This window comes from Heterodontus francisci, chromosome 20 (assembly GCF_036365525.1).
Source record: "Heterodontus francisci isolate sHetFra1 chromosome 20, sHetFra1.hap1, whole genome shotgun sequence".
Taxonomy (NCBI): Eukaryota; Metazoa; Chordata; class Chondrichthyes; order Heterodontiformes; family Heterodontidae; genus Heterodontus; species Heterodontus francisci.
In genome coordinates, this window is record NC_090390.1 from 56,658,425 (window position 1) to 56,679,240 (window position 20,816).

A 20,816-nucleotide genomic window follows, 5' to 3' on the forward strand; every position below is an offset into this window, starting at 1 on the left:
CTCATCTATATACTACAAATTGGGAAACCGAAGGCTAAAATTACTTGGTCAAAGTTAAAGACCACTGAAAATGCAGCTCTATGCTGCTAACATCTTTTGTTCCATAATGAAAATGGCATTCTATTTTTCACAATTAGACCCCGTTTAAAAATTTCTTACCCAGATTTCAAAATAATGTAGCAACATATCTACATTCTCAGGTGCTTAGCAGTACATGATCTACTTAAAAAGACAGAAATTCTGCTTTGGGCTTAAGTTGAGCTTTTTCCCCTCAAAGCAAAGACATACATTTTCCTCAACTCATTAAAATGAGAATATGTAAAGAAAAAAAAGATACATTAACATTTCAGGTACAAGCTCCTCCCTCGGTGCTAAGGGTCTTACACCAAAAACATTAACTTATCTTTTCTCTATACAGATTCTGACTGACTTGCAATGTATTTCCAGTATTTTCTGTTTTATTTCAAATTCCTAGCATTTTCCCCTCATTTACAAAATTATTCAGTCCAAGACAACAGGACTTTATCCTATTCTGAAATAAATTTAGGTAAATAACTCTAAAACGTTGGTCTTTAACCAGATTCATATGGGAGTACAATTTCGTGGTACTTCACTGATCTGTATTTGATATAAGCACTTGATACTTCCCAATATAGCGAAACAACGTATGTGATTTCACTAGTCAACATCACTTTACATAGGAAGAGTAGGCCATTCAGCCTCTCAAGTCTGTTCTGTCATTCATCATGGATGCTGTTTCGTAACTCCATCTGCCTCCCCTGCTTCCGTAATCCTCAATACCTTGCTGTAGAGCACGGCTACCCAACCTGAACCCGACGACATATGTCAGGTTGGGCATTTGGGCTCGGGTTGGGTCGGACACAGTGGCAGTGCTGCCTTTTGTTCAGGGAGGGAAAGGGAAGTAACAGTAAGAGTCATTAATTTCTGGTAGTCGGGTCGGGCGTGGGGGAAAAAAACCAAAGGTCTCGGGCCTGGTTCGGGTTGGTTGCGGTCGGGTCGGGCCCAAGTCGGGTTTAAATTGTATACCCGAGCAGGCCGTTACCTTGCTGTATAAAAATGCATCAATTTCAAGTTCTGAAATTTTCAATTGACCCAGCCTCAGCTTTCTGAGAGGGTGGGGCATGGGAAAGAACAACTTTGCAGGATTTCCTCTGTCCTTTCTGTGAAGAAGTGTTTTATGGCATCAACTTGAACTGTCGCGCTCTAATTTTAAGGTTATCCTCCAGTGATAAGACTACCGACTGGAGAAGATAATTTCTCTCTGTCCAGCCTATCAATTCATTTGATCAACTTAAACTTCTCAATCAGATCACCCCTTCATTTTCCATATTTAAGGGAATACAATACAATTCAAGTGATCACAACATAGTAACTTATAATAATTAATTACCCAATCCTAGCTTACTCTTCAAAAGGTAGGTCTTGTTAGCTTACAGGTAATATGGTGAATAATGCTAATAGCTTTTACAGAAATATATAACAGTATATTCGTTAACACCAGTCACAGTTTTTGAGCATCAATTTTCACACCATATTAACGCATACCCTTTCTGGCTGTGCAAATGTTCCAGCATTGCAAGGCGTTCTAGGATCCCATAGCTTGACCGTTTGATCCCAACTTCCCGTGACCATTACATTCACTTCTGGACAGTATTCAACACAACGAATTGAAGCATCGTGCGAACCCACAATAGATTCTATTAAAAAAAAGATAAAGTCAACTGAATTGTGCTTTACATCAAGGAAAAGCTCACTGTTTGTCACTCATAGGGAGTGAAGTGTGGCTTCTTTATTGTAAGAAGTGTAAGTTTTAACATCTCAGTTGTAGTAATACTACCAGTGGGAAGGTTCTTAGGATACACCCTTCAAAAAGAAGGCAAGTCCAGGGTGCTGTGTCCATTTTTCTATTTCATAGGCCACACAGATGCGGACCATGGAATGTCAAAGGCCAGAAAAAATTTAAACTTTTAAAGATTTTCATCCATCTCAAACTGCTAGATACCAACATGTTCATATTCTCATTCGTGATTTATCTAGCGACTCAAATGAGCCAACAAGAACCCTCACCAAGACTCAAAGCTCACATCAAATAGAACAAAGCAGTGAGTAAGAATTACAAGGGTAAATACAATGAAATCACTTTGGCTTTGAGGTTGCTATGTGGCTCATGAGCTGAATTTGGAATTCAACCCCCCGCCCCCAGCTCCCCCACCCAAAGTCCAAATTCTTCTTGCTTAAAGTACTGCTCTGTTTTTAATTAAAATTACAGAATAATCTTATCTGAAATGCAATTACTGAATTTATTTAAAAACAATGAATTTTGTTGCCCCTAGGTCACTTCAGTGACATCAATAATGGCGGGTCTAGTGTAAACCAGGGGCAGGGGTTAGAAAGAGGTTCAAACCAATCTTAGGGCCATCCTGGTTTACCCTCTCCAAAGCACAATCCTCAAACTAGTATGAAGTCACGACACTGCCTCACCCTTCCAAATGTTTGCAGGACGGCACAGTGGCTAGCACCGCAGCCTCACAGCTCCAGCGACCCGGGTTCAATTCTGGGTACTGCCCGTGTGGAGTTTGCAAGTTCTCCCTGTGTCTGCGTGGGTTTCCTCCAGATGCCAAAGACTTGCAGGTTGATAGGTAAATTGGCCATTATAAATTGCCCCTAGTATAGGTAGGTGGTAGGGAAATATAGGGACAGGTGGGGATGTGGTAGGAATATGGGATTAGTGTAGGATTAGTATAAATGGGTGGTTGATGGTCGGCACAGATGGTGGGCCGAAGGGCCTGTTTCAGTGCTGTATCTCTAAACTAAACTAAACGCAACCTATCTTTGACATACCAGGGTTTTCCCCTTAATAAGGTATGAATATTATTTAATAGAAAAAATGGTTTACCCCTCAACTTTACTTCTCATTCAGCGTAATCTGACTAACCCCATATTATCATTCCCCTGTAGTTTTCCAGTCAGCATAGAAGACACTTGGGAAACCTGCCCATTAGGTTAAGAAAACCTTTAATCCTAGGAACACACAAAAGAACCTTTAATGAGTGGAATATTTGTATACCACTATAATTTTCCTCAATCTTTCAATACAAAAATCTTCCATTACAAGTTCACCAAGGATTCCTAGACAAAATGAGGTGCATTTCTGAAGTGCAGTATGAAGCAGAGGCTACTGATCAAATTCTAAAGCAAAGCCAAGAGGAAATGCCAGAGGTGCTTAAAATTACGAAGGGATTGGATAGAGTCGATCAAGACAGACTGTTTACAGTGGTTGAGGAGCTTAGAACAATGGATGCAAATGAGTAAAGGTACGCAATTAGGAACAAAGAGAAGAGTTATGTTGCACAACCAGAGTTAGTGATTGAAGCAGAGACAATGTCAACATTTAAGAATAGGTTAGACAGGCGGTTGAAGGAAAAGGAAATAAAGGGATTCTGGAACAGAATGGGCACAAGAGATTAGGACTACTGCTCATATGCAGCATAAACATCAACACAAACTCTTTGGGGCAAACAGAAATTAGAAAATATCAGGCTAGTTTAAAAGGAACAACAGGAAATATATTTTACCTTCCCTAGTTTAATATGATTTGCAGTCAGACTTGGTAGACTAGTGAAACAGTCAGAGGGCAGATGCCTGCTCAGAAACAGATCCAATTAAATAATTTTTTTTTAGAGCTAAAGATGCTTTCACAAACTTGGGAGCATAATTTAGTTTATATATAAAAATGTGTTCAAGATTATCATGCACCTCCTTGCATAGCATTTTTAATACAAGCATTTCTCACCCTGGTCTGTGTTTAAATCACGCATTTTCAATGAAAGGTCCAATCCGCCACTCCATGAATGAGTTGGATCCTATTTATTGTGCGGGGGAGGTGAAGAAGGCATTGTCGTTGGGAGAGGGGAAAGAGAAGTAAACAATGTTAGTACATAATTTATAAATTACTTTGATAAAAATAAATATTGATCCAATGTTTAAATGTTTACAATGAAGTAGCAACATCTGTGCTTCATTTCTCTTTTAAATGTTCTCCTGTACTTTTAAAAGTATGCTTCAAGAGAAATAATCCTTTGTGACTCTACTAAAACAATACAATAGTACAGAATAGCCACAAATTCTGTAAAGGATTCAATGAAAATCTGCACTTTACTTTTCAAAATTAGAACTGTGTGTAGCTCATTCCTAACCCATGAACAAGAATCCAAAAAACATGATTAATATAATTAAAATACTATCCCAAGTGCTGCATTCAAAATAACTGGCCAGGAAATACAAATGGCTCCATAATTTCCTGAAATCATGTATCAAATTCAATGGCAATTCACTATTTAGTTCACATAATACTAAAGACTGTATGACCTGCTACAAGGTCTATTTCAGGGTCACACTAAAAAGTCAGCTGGAGGTGCACAAGAGCAGCCCAGGGATGAATTTAATTCCCTATGGGGATAAACATGCTAAAATAGACTTTGCAGCGCACAAGCGGAGTTTTAATACATAATGGGGTGAAGAAAAAATGTGCAAACCTGTGGTATCCCAGAACTTAGAGTTTAACCTACGAACAGTTTGCCCCTTAACTAACTTATTCCACTCTTAGGGCAGATGCAGAGAACAGAGCAGCGGCTGGCTTCAGAGTAAGGAGTTGGCCATTTAGGATTGAGATGAGGAGAAATTTCTTCACTTAAAGGGTGTGAATCTTTGGAATTCTCTACTCCAGTCATTGAGTATATTGAAAACAAATGGTCGATAGATTTTTGGATACTAAGCAAATTAAGGGATAGCGCGGGAAGGTGGAATTGAGGTAGAGGATCAGCCATGATCATATGGAATAGTGGAGTGGGCTTGAAGGGCTCCCATTTCTTGTGTTCTCAAACTGGCCACGTTTACATTCTATCTTTAAAAAATTGTATACGTAACCCATAAGACGAGCAAACCAAACAAGTTTGTCAATTTGCTGACAAAACAGAGAGATCAAATATGCAGTAAAAGAACTGCAGTAGTATTTAGACTGGCTTTTCAATTGGGAAGTAAACAGCAAATCACAATCAATATTTATAAATGTTTTGCACAACAGTTAAATGTTACACACCATAAATAACTAGTGAACTAGCATGATACTGTATGTTGAACAGGATGATAGCAGACTGTTACAACATTCAGGCAATGCATCTAAGCACTTAGATATTAGCAGAATGCAAGAACAGTACAGTACAAATCTCCAGTTTATGCCAAGACTTTCTAGAGCATTAGTTAGAGCTCGAAAAAATATACTGCAGGCAATTCTGGTGACTTCATAAACACATACATGCTTTGGAGGTGGTGAACAAATATGCGTCTTGCAGCTGTAACCAAGTCATGAATGGTACATTGCTTCCTAGGTTCCAGTGTAAAAATAGAATGGAGTGCAAAAGATTTGAGATGGTAGAGGAACAACCAGAGTTTTGATTCATATTGGAACCCTTACACACAGGAAACAGAATTGAGGCCCTGGAAAGGGAATTAGAGCAATTACAAAAGCACGATGTGCATTTATCTAACGTTTTTCACAACCTCAGAACTCCCAAAGCACTTTGCAGCCAATGTAGTACTTTCTTTTTTCGAAGTGTAGTCATTGTTGTAATGTAGGAAACATGACAGCCGATTTGCACACAGCAAGTTCCCACAAACAGCAATGCAATAATGACCAGAAATGTTTTTAGTGATGCTAACTGAGGGATAAATATTGATCTGGACACCATGCCATGGGATCATTTATATCTAAGAAACAGAGTGGACCGAGCCTCGATTTAATCTCTCATCCAAAAGGCAGCCCCTCCAACAGTGAAGCACTTGCTCAGTACTACACTGGAGTATCAGGCTAGATTTTTGTGCTCAACTCTCTGGCAAGATGGATGAAAGATCAAGATCCCAAGGGTATTAAATCTTGAATATCATGTGTATCAGGAGTAATCTATATCGGAAAAATAAAATAAAAGGAGTTAAAATTTTTGGCTACACAAATTGAAGGCAAGGAAAGAAAAGGTTTGGATTCTTCAAACATTGTCATAGCGATGGCCTGGATTGGAATGACAAAGCTGGGACCAACATCCTCAAACTTGACGTGCAACCAATGATCTGGAGAGGGATTAAACTAAAGTGGCAAGAGAAAGGAAAACACAAGGAAGCAAAAAAGTAGACGGTATGAGAAAAACAAGAACAAACTAGAAAGGAGGGGTGGATTAAAATGAATAGGATTACCAAACAGAGATCACATTTGAGTTTAATGTATATAAATGCACAAATTATTGCGAATCAAACTGGGGTGCTCTAGGCATAAAATGCTATGTGGGGTATGATATTAACAGATGTGGCTTAGGCTAACTGGAAGTATTACTCACTACTCAAAACATATCCATGGAGCGACTACGTAAAATGTTTTTCAACTCTGAATCATAATTCAGTGTCAAAATAAATCGCTTCTTACATGAAAAGCGCAGTCCAGGACAGCTGCTGAATGCTGGTACTTCAGGCGCATGTTATTTGATGTGATATCATACAAACGGACAGTGCAGTCCCAAGATGACACCAATAGGAACTGAGAGGTGTTTGGGCTGAACTTAATGGCAGAGATCCCATCTTCAGGGCACTGGTTGAGTTTGAATTCATTTGAGCCAGTCATCTGAAAAGAAGCAATACAATATTTCAGTAAGATCTGTACTAACCATTGACAAACTTAAAACACAGGTTAGAGAGCTAGTAGAGGGGATTGATTTATTACAACTACCAATAAAGATTACTGGCCTAATGTAAATATCACTCAGTACTTTGGAGGAAAAGGAAGGATGAAGCATGCAATCAATTCAACCAAGTACACCAGAGCTTATTGTTCTCTCTGATTACTGTATCAACTGCATTGACCACTCTCTTCCTTAAACATGACAGAATGAACGAGGGAAAAATTAACCAGTTACAAGAGTGATCAGAAGAGTCTACTGGGTCCTCTTTCTTCCAAAAATAATAAAATCCAGAACTGACTTACTGAAAATGGTTCCCTCGCAACTGTCAGTGCACAAGGAAAAATAAAAGCTGAATCATACTTTTTTCATAATAATTGTCGATTCCAATGGAAGATGAAATTATCAATGTTGCGAAAATGCAAAACAATAGGGCCACCACCCATATCTGTTCAATGCAGCGGTCAGACTATTACAATAGAAGTAGCATCGGCTTATAGTCAAGTATTTATGACTTTAGGCCTTGGCGACCTGAAGGGCACTGCAGTATCAATTGGCTCATGTGCAGCATAAACACTGGCATGGACGTGTTGAGCTGAATGGCCTATTTCTGTGCTCTAAATAATTTGTAATCAATCCTGTAACATGTTATGCAGGCAAATTAAAGCAGCTGTTTTGGTCAATTTGTTCAAACATTGAGAAATGAACAAAATGCAACTTATTTTCCTCTTTAAATTAGATGATTTTTAAAATTTTACCTAAAATGACTGGAAGCATTCTCATCAATGCTCATGTCCTGTGCTTTGTCCCTTGACCTGCTACACTGTTCCAATGAAGTTCAATGCAAACTCAAAGTACAGTCCCTCAACTTTCTACTAGACACTTTATGTTCCAGCCTTAACATTACATCTTAACCACTGCTCCCATTTTCTCTCAGCCAGCAGGTGCCAGCTCTTGAAGTGCTGGTTGGTGCGAAAGATGGGTTCACATGTGGGTAGGGACCTCCAACAGCAGTGGGAAAATCTGCACTTCTGGGGTCGACCTGCCTTTCCCAGGTCAAGGAAACCCCTTGGCATTGATAGATTTCTCATGTTTTGTCACCTACCTACTGTTATCATTTATACCTATTCTGGATTCATCTTTTATTTCTATACTCGCCCCTTTATTACTCCCTTTGGCCTTGGACCATCGCCCCTTCGTCACTGAATTACTGCTGCCCTCCAACCTATAACAGATCTTTCCCTAGATTAAACTTATTAGCAAAATGTGAGATTTCAGACAAATTTCTCTTAAAGCAGTTCACTGGAAAGAAGCAGTCACCTATTTTTTGGAGTGTTAATGACAAGTTATAGTACCATCTCCATCTAAGCTCCCCTACCCATAATCACAGCTACCTCCTCAACCTCACCGGTTCCCATAACCTCTCTGCTCCAATATTCCTTCAAGTAAAAGCTGCACCAGTATCTGGAATAGGTAATAACTTCAATATCCTAGTCAATACTCATCAGAGCATTTGACCCCATAACTTATCATAAAGACCACCTGCTGCATCACCCACCTCCCTCCCTACATTAGACAATTTGCTATTGAAACGCTCATTCAGGGCTTTATCGCCAGTTCCAATGTTCTCTTGGGCTGCTTTCTCCCTCTGTATACCACAGCTCATCAAAAACTTTGGTGCTCATATCCTATCCCACACCAAGTCCCACTTGCCCATCACCTCGATCCTTACTGACCTACATTGTCTTCCAGTGCGACATTTCCCAAAAACCTAATTTAAAATCCTCATCCCTCTATCCAGAACAACCCACAGTCTCACCTCTCCTCATCTCTTTCTCCAAACCTACACCCCCTCCAAAGCCTCCATTTATCCTTCCCGCCATTGGCAGCAATGTCTTCAGCTATCCAAGTCATCCTTTCATCTCTTTCCTCCTCTAAAACCCACCTCTCACCAGTTTTTTTTGGTCACCTCTTCTAATAACCCCCTCCCCCTTTTGCTTGGTGTACATGTTTTGCCCTGCACCTTTGTGTAACAGATTGGGAGATTTTTCTACGTGATATAAATGAGAGTTGTCAAATCTATTTGCTTAGTTATTTGGGCCCACGTCTCTCCAGGTCAAAGGGTACAGTGGATATTCTTAGGCTAACGTAACAGTCATTGTTCCAGATTGTCTGGGAAACAAGCAGGGGTGCTGTCTGCCCATAAAATGGTGTCAGTGACAGAAGAGAAATATTTATGCACTGTTGCAGGCTTCACTTTTATTAGATATATACAATTTTAGCAAATTATTGGTGAATCAGCCATATGATCGCTAGCAAAAGCTACGGATCGATACAGCAACTTAAAACATTTAAGTATAAAACTATTAACGAGATTGCTGCTTGAAGAAAGGTATTAATAATTGGGAACTGAATTTCAACGGTGCCGCACAAATAAAATGGCCGCCATACTGAACTAATGTGCATGCTGGCACTTAATTTCCGACCGGATTTCAAACTCAAAAACAAATCCCCTTCACTTTGATGACTATTAAAAGGCATTTATTTGACGGAAGCGCAACAAGGGATCGCATCGCACGGGCTGTGTTGAAGATGTTAAAACTCCACATACTCTCCCTGTCAACAGAGTCCGGCCGGACTCCCATTGAAACTGAACCACATGCCCCACCTCAGGCCTGCGGCCTACCCGCAGCCGGCCGACCGGTGGTGATTCGCTGAACGGAGCGACGTGGCCCCAGCCTCCAAAACAGACAGTGAGGGAAGGGAGATCGCGCCGGTGGTAACCAGGAGGAAAGCCGCCTGTGATGCGGCCTACTACCACCAGCAGCCCGGCCTACACGACAGCCGCTGTCCCCGTCACCTACCTCCCGCCTCTCCTGTTTTCTGTCCCTTTTGACGGAATAACTGAATTTAAACCAACACTGATTTCCACTTCGATTGTTCCAGAACGCGCGCTGCTGCTTCACTCGCGCGCCGCCCGCCGTCACCGGTCACAATCCTTTTTCCTGATTGGTCGGTTTGAATCCGAACCACTTTGGCGCGCCTCGTATGACCCCTTGCCTAATCCCCGCCCCCCGGGCCCAATGTAGCTCACGTGACTGCGCTCCACGCTGATTCATTCCTTCAAGCTGCAAGATCCCAACTTCAACTTGAACCAGTATGGTCCGCTTTAAGCGGGAAATTGCAAATCAGGAGACTGCACTGAAACGCGTGTTTTGTTTTAACAAAGGGAAAGTCCTGTAAAGGGAACATCAGTCAACAATTTTGTTTGCAGGTTTTCGTAAAGGGCAAGAACGCGACTTTGTAATGTTTGCGACTTTAAAAAACGCTAACAGTTCAACTCCTTTGGAAGCGTTACATTTGCAGACATAAAATAGTAACGTAAATGTTAAAATATTGTAAACCACTATATTAAATTGAACCATTACGGTTTCGATTTTCAACCACGGAGGAAGTAACTCCTGGTTTTAATGACAATGCAATGCAGTAACGTGAATGCATACGTTGAGGGTATCAGTAGTATTAAAGTAATTAAGATATAACGTGTATACATAATAGATGAATGTTACCTTAGTGGTTAGTTATCTAGTGCTTTCCGGACATTCAATACCATGAGTTAATGTGCATTTATTATCCATGCATGTTATTCAGACTTATTATTAATACTATTAAGCTATGACTATAAATAGTCATATACATTTGCATTAGTATTGTTAACATTTAATATCTGTACTTTCATTTAGTGTACATCATTTTTCCGTAATTCAATTTGTGATACTTATATCATATTTGATAATGTACTTGTAGGTTCTCCTGTTATTTCTGTAAAAAATGCGATTTTCTCCCAAATGATCCAACGAATGAATGCTAATGAAGATTTTCGATTTGTCCTCAGTTCGTTATAATGATTTTCTTGTTCCAGGACGTCCCATATTTGCAAAGCATTATTTACAAACGCCATGTTTCTGGATAATATCAGTTCTGGTTGAGCATTCTTATTTAAATTCCAAAAGTATTATATAAAGATGTCTTAGTATATTGCGTTTAAGTAAAGTTTGACTCTAGTGCGGAGCCCACTTTCAGTGTTTATGATTAGTAATCCACATATATGCAGACACAAAGTACGTTAGATTTGAATAAAAATATTTGAATGAAAATAGCGCAAACTTCCCTTTGTCATGTATCATATTACATAGATGTTACCATCTTTAAACATAATTTATTTAATTAAAATCATAGTTTTCATGTATTGCTACTTTTAACTTTTTTCTGACAGATCTGGTACATGCTTTAATACCCTGTGTTTTCGCAGACCGTAAATTAAGTTCCCAAATACGGTCTAATATTCTACTAAAATGTTCAAATGCAAATTAATCAAATTACGTCCTGTTGTTTTGAACTGCGCTGTTATGCAACATGTGGGTGGAAGTTCACACTACATATTTACAGCACTAACAATAAGAAATCCTATGCACCCTTCAAATACAGGAACTTACTGTTATTATCTTAGTTAATGTTCAATATAGTAGAAATAAACGTAGATGTAGTATTTCGTAATGAAGGTGAGCATTTAGTAGAAGAAATATGTTACTCTGTCCAAGTTTTGATAAAAGGTTAGAGAAAAACAAATTGTTAGTTGCAGTTCGTTCTTCTGAGCTGTTGATTAAACGATGTTACATTTAATTTAAACAATAAATATTGTGGCAGTTTGCATTAATGCTGATAGATACTATATATTTATATGTTCAACTGAAGGGCGTGCAAAAATGTGGAATTTCAAACTGGAGATAAGGGCTATATACCACATTATTAAAGGATCATGCACGTTGATCGCCAGTTAATTTCAACAATAGTTGAAGGTATTGATCGTTTCTTTTAGAAACGTTTAAGTAAAATATCTGTGTTAACTAAGGAGAAATGTCAACGTACGCTTTGTAAAGCGGCGCATGACCGTAATAATAATACACGTGCACCATATCTATGTTAGTTTTCCAGCTTTTCGTATTCTTGATTATTTGTTGCATCAAAAATTTATAAATGCGCCTAAACTGTTATACACTTGAAGTTTTTTTTTTAAGAGGCGTACTATGCTATCTTGTCTCTGTTAAAGGTAATTTTCGACCACGGCCCTCTACACAGTTACTTCAAAAATGCAGTTTGCCCTTTTCTATTATTTAAGACTGTCATTCTGTTGGAGTGAATAAAGAAATACGTTTTAACGTTTTTGCAACCGAGGTGAATAGTGCGAAAAGGTGCTTTCACATATTATTTAAATTAAAAATACTGCATCCCAAGATTTTAATTAAATGCTCTGAAGTAATCTTTGCCTAATGCATTACTCTGAAAATGCGAATCTAAATTTATTCCTCATATCAAAGGTACTACATTTAATAAGCAAAATATTTGAAATGTCCATTATTGTACGCTTTAATTGCATTGTTATCTTTTCTGTAAGGTTTGTATGTTAATTGTAATAAGTCATAAGATTTGGAAGTGCTATTTGTGAGAATTGCCAACTTATAATTTACACAGTAAATTTCACCGTTGAGCTAATAGCAACACATTCAGATTGCTTTTCGGCAACATTACACGCAACGTTCTACATATTTCTTTTCTGTTTCAGGTTTTAATTTTATTAATTTATCATATGAACAAAATATCCTTAAATTATGTTCGACATGTCATACACATCTGTCTGCATTTCATTTGTAAGTGCCATTATGTCAGTGTTGCTTTCGGTGCCGTGAGTGAAATAGCTCTCAATGTAAAAAATAAACCAAACTATGCGAATGGTAAACATGTATATTGTTCCTTTTGTCATTGTTAACTATTAATTTTCCTTGTCAAAAATTAATTGGAATTCCTTTTTGACAAAATAGCAATCACCAAAGTTGAACAATATCCTCAGATCAGATGTATATTTTATGGTTTCCTGTTAGTTATCAAGAAATATTCTTAAATTCGGTACAGTACATCATTTTCTTCGTGTGTTTTTTAATATTCTGAAATATCTATTTTGATGTGAACATTTTTAGCACAATGCACCCATCTGCAATTGGAATTAAATAAGAATTATCAAATAAGAAACTGCAAAATAATCCATATATACACTGTATATTTAATACAATTTATAGAGAAGCACATTGTCTTTATAATTATGCAAGTGGCTGCATATAAGAAAGATATATTTTAAACAGATACGGATATTATATATAAATATACAATTTAATTGTTAAACAATTATAAAGAGACGTGGAGCAGAAAATGTCAGTATTCGATTTTGTTGTAGAGATTGTAGAAGGGAAGAGCTGTAAGGTTGTTGCCCGGGTAGTACAAAGGAGCTGGGAACGCAATTGATCTGGGGACTGGAACCCTCAAAAGGGAATTGTCTCTGAAAACTAGAGGCATTCCTACTAGAGTCTGCGCTGACGCGTGGGCCATGTTGGCCGCCTCGAGTTCTGCTGAGAGCTGTCGCTTCCACTTGTTCCTGCGGTTCTGAAACCAGGTTTTGACCTGGGTCTCTGTGAGCTGGAGGCTGGTCGCGAGGCAAGCTCTTTCCGAGCTGCTCAGGTAACGTTTCATGTCGAAGGTGGATTCCAGTTGGTAGACTTGGCTCCGAGAGAAAACCGTACGAGTCTTCTTCTTGGTCGCATTCCCTTGTCTGTCTCCCTCCCTCTGTCTGTCTGTCGATGTCTGCATGCAATTTTTTTCCTTCTCTTCCTTGTAAACCTGACCATCTTGCGACAGGTACTGCTGCTGCCTTCTCTCAGTACTTTCCTGCCCAGCGGTGCCGACTCCTTTAGAATTACCTAAAAAGCAGAAAAACAAGGCATGTCTCAGATATATTCTTCGTTAGCTTTGTAGTCCTCATCTTTTTACTACATCTCTCCCTTTATGTATTAAAAGAAAACTCACGCGATGTCTATACGCCAAGAATAACTGACCGACACATACAGTTCACATTCATTTTGATATTTTTTTTCTGGTCTAAAGTGGAGGCATGCATGACATGTATCACTGTTTGAAAACTTGATACGTGAAACAGCCTTTAAATATAATTCAGTTTATAAGGGTTCAATGGGCAGCAAGAGAATGAAGTTTTTAAGATTGGGTGAAAAGGAAACGTGTTTTTCCAACTCTGTAGCTATCTATTTACTGAATTCGCAAACAATCCTTAATATGCTCCACCTGTACTTTCTTAATTTACTATTTTCCTACATGCCGCTGCTTGACTCCGTTATTCAGGCTTTGTAAACGCTTAAAGATGCCCAATTTGTATTGTAATTTACGATATTAAATTTGATTAAAATAAGTAGTCATGTAAGTACATTATAACCCAGAACCAATGTGGTGTGAATGATGGCAGGGGCAGGACAGCTATCGTAGTCTCTTACAAGGGGCTTCCAGTCATAAGGTAACCGTCAAACTTCAATCCTTGAATTCTATTTACGAAATGGCTGTGCCATTTTATGAAATGCTAAATTGCTGGTGTCGAAAGAAAATCGTGCCCGTTTTTTCTGTCCGCAGTAAAATATGAAATGTCCTTCACCGACTAAATCCATCCAAAGTATTAGAGTCCACAGCTGTCTGATCTGCTGAGAGTTTCTAGCATTTTCGGTTTTTATTGTGAGTCACTGTTGACTTGAAATGGGTGGAAAATGTTGATGTATGCTTGGGCGTTAGCGACAGTCGAGTAAAACTATGGGTAATTACAGAACAATTTATATATATATATAGCTATAAATAAAAACCGTTTCAATCTAATTTAAAGTTAACATGATAATAAGAGCAAGCGCATTATGTTTCTCAAATAAAATAATTTTTCCAAACTATGCACAAAAAGGAGTTGAGAATAATGGTGCACGGTAAATATAAAGGATTCTGCTTTACTTACTCACACAAGTGTAGCTGATAGTCTGGTGTCTGCGACAGGGCTGTGTGGGACCAGAGTCAGAACAGAAGCAGGCTAGGTCTTTGTATCCTTCCTCAGTTAACTCTTCGTCGGAGGAGTCGGATAAACAGCGCTTCCTGGCATTTACTTTTGCATTGTCTTTGCAACCTGTGCGTTCTTCCTCCGACGAGGTCCCAAGTATGGACTGTATCGTAAAGCTGGAGATCGGGGCTGGAGAACACTTTGTGATGTCGTCTTTGCTGCTCATTCTGCGTTCATAAAAAAGGAAAATAAACTTACTTACAACCGCTTGCAGAAGTGTTAGACGGCGTATATTGTTGTGGCTTTGTTCTGCAGTCGTTTTCCCTGAGCATGCACGGGCTGAATGCATTCTCTGCGTCCCGTAAACCTGTATTGATCTGCTGCCTAGTCAGTGGCGTTGGCTGATTTGCATGTAGGTTTGAGTTGCTGCAGCCAATCAAAAACAGCAGTCAGTCCCGGAAATTTTGAACTTTACACAAGCTGAGGGATGATTATGTTAACCCAAGAATTTGATTGATTGTTGATGTTTATGATGTTAAAACACATTCTTGCTTTGGAGGAAGATGATGCAATACGGTGTGACAATAGAAGTGGCCCCAAGATGAGCACGTGGTGACACGGATTTGTTTGGTTGTTTTAAGTTTTAATGAACAATAGGTTGCGGTAAAGGTCACTTAACAGTGTGACCGTCTGGCTAGATACTAGGCTCAAAGGAGGCTGATTATTGCTCAGCGGAAATCAGGAAAAGGGGCTTCTAATAATTATAAAATGAGTTAGATTAAGTTGGCAAATGCTTTGTACCTGAGTTCCGGTGGTGTTGCTGTTCTCGGGCCCAGGTAATGGGGGAATAGCCATGAATCCGATTTTTCACATTTATAAAATGTTAGGAGAGAATTTAACAGTAAAGAATAATCTTGAAATTGGAAATAAATAGAAACAAACATTGTATTTGTCTAGAAAATATGAAAATGGTGAATAATTCTTCATTCCATTATGACAGATTTTCCCGGTTTGGGAATGGAGTTGTAAAGATTGGGATGGCATGGGCAGTGACTGGAGCAGCTAGCGATACCTTGATATTAGCTAAATGTTGGATTCTGTTTCAATTGTGGAACTAATTTATGGAACATTCATTTCTGCGGCTGCTGTTGAGTTTTATTGTGTTTAGCACAGAGGGGTGATCATAATCTCTCATGGAGCCTTGTAACACTCGTGGAAGTTGGTAACAGATTCAGCAAATAACAAAAGGCATTCAATATTTGGAATGAGTTTGGTTTTGTGTCTGAGGTTAATGTACTGTGGCTGCAGATGGAGATCGAGACTGGCTGGTATTTTGGATTAAATCTGGTTACTGGTCTGTAGAAGATTGAACGGTTTTGTTTGGGTCGCAAACCGGCTTAAACTTTGATCGATTTTGGATGGTGATGGTTTCTGGTTGCTAACGGTACATTTGGTTGCTAACGCAGCTTATCTACTTACCTCCGAGCTGTGCTTTTTCCTTAACTGAAGGCTGAAGCAGTTTGGTTACTTAACTACGATCAAGTTCAGTATTGTAACTAAAAAAATGTGCTACTATTGATCACGCTGGGTTGAGGTTGGATTATCCAAACTTTACCAGAATCTGAATGTTGACTGGAGGGTGATGGTAAACCTGGTTACCAATCTGTGCTATGATTATAGCTGGTTACAAGACGCAACTGCTGCTGGAGGCTGATTTGAGCAACTGAAGGTTGCTTCTCTTTTGTGGTGGGTTTAACACTAGAGTTGTGTTAGCACATGACTGAATATATGAACAGTTGATTTTGTAGTTTTAAACTGACTAAAAGCTAAGGTTAAGTGCAGTTAGATGAGTCATGCACCAGGTACAGCAATTACATTGGATGCACATTTCTTGGCGTCAGGCATCATGGCGACGCTGGGAAAGATGCAATACGAGATCGCAGCAGACATTCAACAAATTATTGATACGACAGGAGGGAAAATAAGATAAACAACTTAGTAAACGGAATTAATGTCAGTATTTTAAAAACTCGTTATTACTATTCAATTGGACTGCGATTATCTGTGCCCAGATACAGTTACTTGCTTTTCCTATTGGAATGGACGACATTGAATAATTTATGTTAAATGAACCCTCTTTTATGCTTGGATCGATCGTTAATTCGCCACTGAGATTATAGCGTTTTAGCCACTTCGGTTTTATATTCTTGAGATCAGGGACAGAGACAAACTGATTGGAATTAAGTTTGCGGAAGTTGTGTTCCATAAGAGCATTTGAAGATATGTCTGGTTGTAGAAATAAAATTCCAGACGTACGATCAATTGAATGGAGAGGTACAGCTGGATATTTCTTGAGTTGCATCCAATGAGTGCATATTTTACTTAATTTATCAAGGTAGAATTAAGGCATAGAAGCATTCAAGCACAGAAAATACATATTTTTAATTATCCATATATAATGACAGTCTTAAACACAATTCATTGCGCTGTAAATGCTGCTGAGACTATGCAATAGATTTGATAGACAGCGAAGTAGCGCGATATGCACAGTTGTTGTCCGAAACATTTCAAACCTCTACAATTTATTTACTATTAGCAACAGATATGCAAGCGTAACACACAACGTATTTAGTGCTCATTGGACCGTCCGTTGATTAATGAATAAATTAATCAGTTGATCGATGACAAAATCTCTAACACCGCAGCTAGATTAGTTGAGGTAGATGTACCATTAAGAAATGGATTAATTTATGACAGTCTAATTGAATCCTAGGTTTAATTAAGGAACTCGCTGGTTAGCCGGTTGATCGAAGTGAGATGCACCCATCCCGTAATCTGAGTATTTCATGGTGTGTAGATATGTGAACCATTAAAATAACGCATTAACCGTGCTGATCAGTCAGAGTTTGTAGGATGATCTGATTTTGATAAATGATGATAATAGCTGATTAATAAACACAAAGCTAGAAATTTGCTGACTAGATTCAAGTCGCTTTCTAGGTACACTAATTCCCCAAAATATCGCATTCCTGATTTGACTGACAGTTCCAGTTTCCCCATCAAGTTGGTAGATTGTCGAAAGATTGGCATGATCCCTTCTATTGATTACATGGTGGAGCCTTGTAAGCATAAGATCAGTTGGAACCAACTTTTCAGAGCGTAGTAATTATCAAATACATAAAAACTCACTGATCTGATTTTTATGATAAGCAGAACTTTGCCACTCATCCCATTTACATTCACTTCACTAATCAGTTACATACCTCAGCTGTCCTGATTCTTAAGAGTGGCAAAAAAGCAGCCCGATTCACAAATACAGTTCGATTGACACATATAGGGCCTTGTTTCAAAAACATTTTTTTACATTATTATTAATTCAAATACAATTTTTAAAATCCATCTCTAATAAGATTACTTCTTCATATATACGCTGTTATCCAATTAAACATCACCCCGCTAATACTTTGTTTTTAAATTGAAGCTTTCAGTAGCAAAGCTGAATCGACCTTATTGGAGTTCGACTTTGTTTACTTGATTATTGTGCTGGCTGCTGAAAGCTGACTGCGGAAAGGGCCTGGTTAATTGATTGATTGACAGGGGCTGCGCTCTTGTCCTGCTCTGGGCGGCAGGTGTGAAAGTCCTGCTCCGTTCTACCACATTAACCTTTTCATGCTTTCACGGGGTCGCGACACATTACAAATGGTCAGCTTTAATCATTGTGTCAGCTCGTTAACGTGGCGCGCCCCTGCAAACAGCGCAGAATGATCAGTCTTCATTCCGCTCTCAGTCAAGCTCTGGGGCTGCTGCCAGTATTTAAACTACAAACAGAAACTGTAGCAGTCCCAGAAAGTTACAAAACCGGGCGTAATTATCCACTGTGGTCTTAAAGTAGACACTAAACATAGATGTGATCCAACTTGTTGGGAGATCACACACACTACTGCAATTGAATTTAATCAATTTGGAATTTTTGAACAGTTCATCAAAAATCTAGTTCCATATTTTCCAGATCATAAAGATTCATTTGCTGCAAATGTTTTACTGGAAGTGAAGTTACCATGACTCACTTGCGATAGTAAGGTGCTCAAATTATATTTTAAAAATGTACATACACCGTGTATAATTCCTGATAATTAAGTTTCTCTTTAAGTTACTCAACTAAAATTCAAATTCATTAGCCATATGTGCACATGAGCAAACATTTTACTATGTGATATATTGCCTACAGCTAAGCAGGGATCCGTGTTTGAATGGAGTTTGGAGGTAATAAAGATAAGGCGTGAAATCTACATTGACATATTAAATAGGCACATTTTGTGAACCTTAACTATTTAAAAGCCTGTTAAATGCGCGCATCTGCTTAAAGAGAGCGCTTAAAATTACATTTTAAAACGGGTTCGTCCGAAGCCGCCTCTGCTGTCTTTCGTCATACAGCTTGTGTCTGTAGCTTTTTGAGGTTTTTTCCACAGTATTTTCTTTTGTAAAGTGGCCAGAGGAAACGTACCTAAAATAGACCTGATCTGTAATCACTGCTACTGTATCACGCCTGTTAGTGCTTTAAGCAGAGATTGCAAGAGCGCAGAAAATGGAATCCTCCTTCCTCCCTCCCCATCCCCAAAAAAAAGTATAGAGGATGTCAGGCGCGCATTGTCGCTAATGAAAATTGATCTTTAGTAGGTTTATGCTGCTGGAAAATAGCCTCCTGACCGCCTATAATATTGCAAAGGTTCCACCTGCAGTGACAGATGAAGTCATAAACAAGTTTGATCTGCGAATCAAGCTTCGATAAATATTAAACACAGTCCTTTACACGTGTGTATTATGATGTATGGCGCGTCGAACTTTAAAATAAGGAAATTACCGAAGAAAATGATATCAATAAATTTTCTAAGTATAAACGTTGATTATGTTTCGATTTTCATTCAAAAGCTTGCTGTTCCTGGTACAAATGACATCTCACAACGGGCTGCAAAAAGGCTCCCTATTCCACGGGAGCCTGGAGGTGTACAATTTATGTAATCGGGGCTGGAAAATGAATTGTGTAATTTATTGGAAAACAGAAGTCATCGAGATTAGATCAGCATAGCCTATCAAAGGGCTACAATCCATCAAGTTCCAATTAACAACCTAAGACGCGTAAACCATAGAGCGTTAATGGGTTTCCAATCTACTGGACTGATAGACTCATCAATTCCTCGGGGATGAATTAAGAAAATCGACCGCCCCGTAGCGTGTAGTGTCATTCTTTTCAGCAACTATATGTCAAATTAAAAACACAATTAAAATTTAAACTGTTTCAATCAGAGGTGCCCTGCAACCTATGTTTCACTTAATAGAACTTTGATGAAAATCTGATGGTTACACTCCATCATTGAGGCGAATGGGACTCGGAGGTGCAAAGGATTCTTTAAACTGCGTTTCTAAAAACATAATAATGGACCCGGGTGATGTTCAGTAGGGCTCACACTTACACCAGGTAGAGCAAGGGGCTGGTTCCCAACTGAGCAGTAGGTGCTTCAAATCTGGTACTTATTTTGTATATCTGATGAAGTTGTCCTGCAGAATAAAAATTCGGGCTCGATTAGGAAGCGCGGAATCACGGTTGATTACTGAGTAAACCTATTGGAGAGATGCCTTTACAAGAGACAAGAGTACGAAATGCATACAGAGAATGAAGACATTTAGCAGCAGCAGCTGAACTGCATTTGGACTTTCCCTTTTCCACATATGATGAGTATCACAATATATTTAGAGTTTCGAGATGAAGTTTGAAGACATCCTGGATATCGCGTGCTAATTTTGACTACCTTTTCCCCTCTATGCCAACAAAATCAAGGTCACAACATTCCAGGAGCGTACGATGAACAATGTAGCTCATTGAAACAATATTTTACAGACATTTTGCGATCAATACGAACTAAAGCATAATGCTATGCCAATCTATTAATGCACTTTAATGGCCCCTCGCTGAGTTTGCATCGCACAAGTCGATACGGGAACGTGATTATCTCGAAGATGCTTTATATCTCGTCCCTTTTCATAAAATAAACACAATTTAGGCACAAAGGAATTTGGTAAACAAAACGTACTAACCTATCAAATGCCACCGTTTCCCCCCGGAAAGTCGCTAGGTATATCTG

At 38.8% G+C, this 20,816-nt stretch overlaps 2 protein-coding genes across 2 annotated transcripts in view; both read right to left on the reverse strand.

Moving 5' to 3' along the window:
* Positions 1-9,756, reverse strand: part of bub3 (BUB3 mitotic checkpoint protein) — a 44,050-nt gene extending 34,294 nt beyond the window's left edge. The window contains exons 1-4 of the mRNA XM_068052811.1: positions 9,608-9,756; positions 6,494-6,688; positions 3,815-3,884; positions 1,567-1,718 (exon numbers count right to left, since the gene is read on the reverse strand). Of these exons, the coding sequence (XP_067908912.1) occupies positions 1,567-1,718; positions 3,815-3,884; positions 6,494-6,688 (417 nt within the window). The 5' untranslated portion in view covers positions 9,608-9,756. The remainder of the gene's footprint in view (positions 1-1,566; positions 1,719-3,814; positions 3,885-6,493; positions 6,689-9,607) is intronic.
* A 3,254-nt stretch (positions 9,757-13,010) lies between these two features.
* On the reverse strand, positions 13,011-15,025 carry hmx2 (H6 family homeobox 2). The gene is made up of 2 exons (XM_068053355.1): positions 14,638-15,025; positions 13,011-13,552 (listed from the first exon to the last, which is right to left on the reverse strand). The coding sequence occupies exons 1-2, from the start codon at positions 15,023-15,025 to the stop codon at positions 13,011-13,013; spliced, it is 930 nt and encodes a 309-aa protein (XP_067909456.1).
* Positions 15,026-20,816: the final 5,791 nt, after the last annotated feature.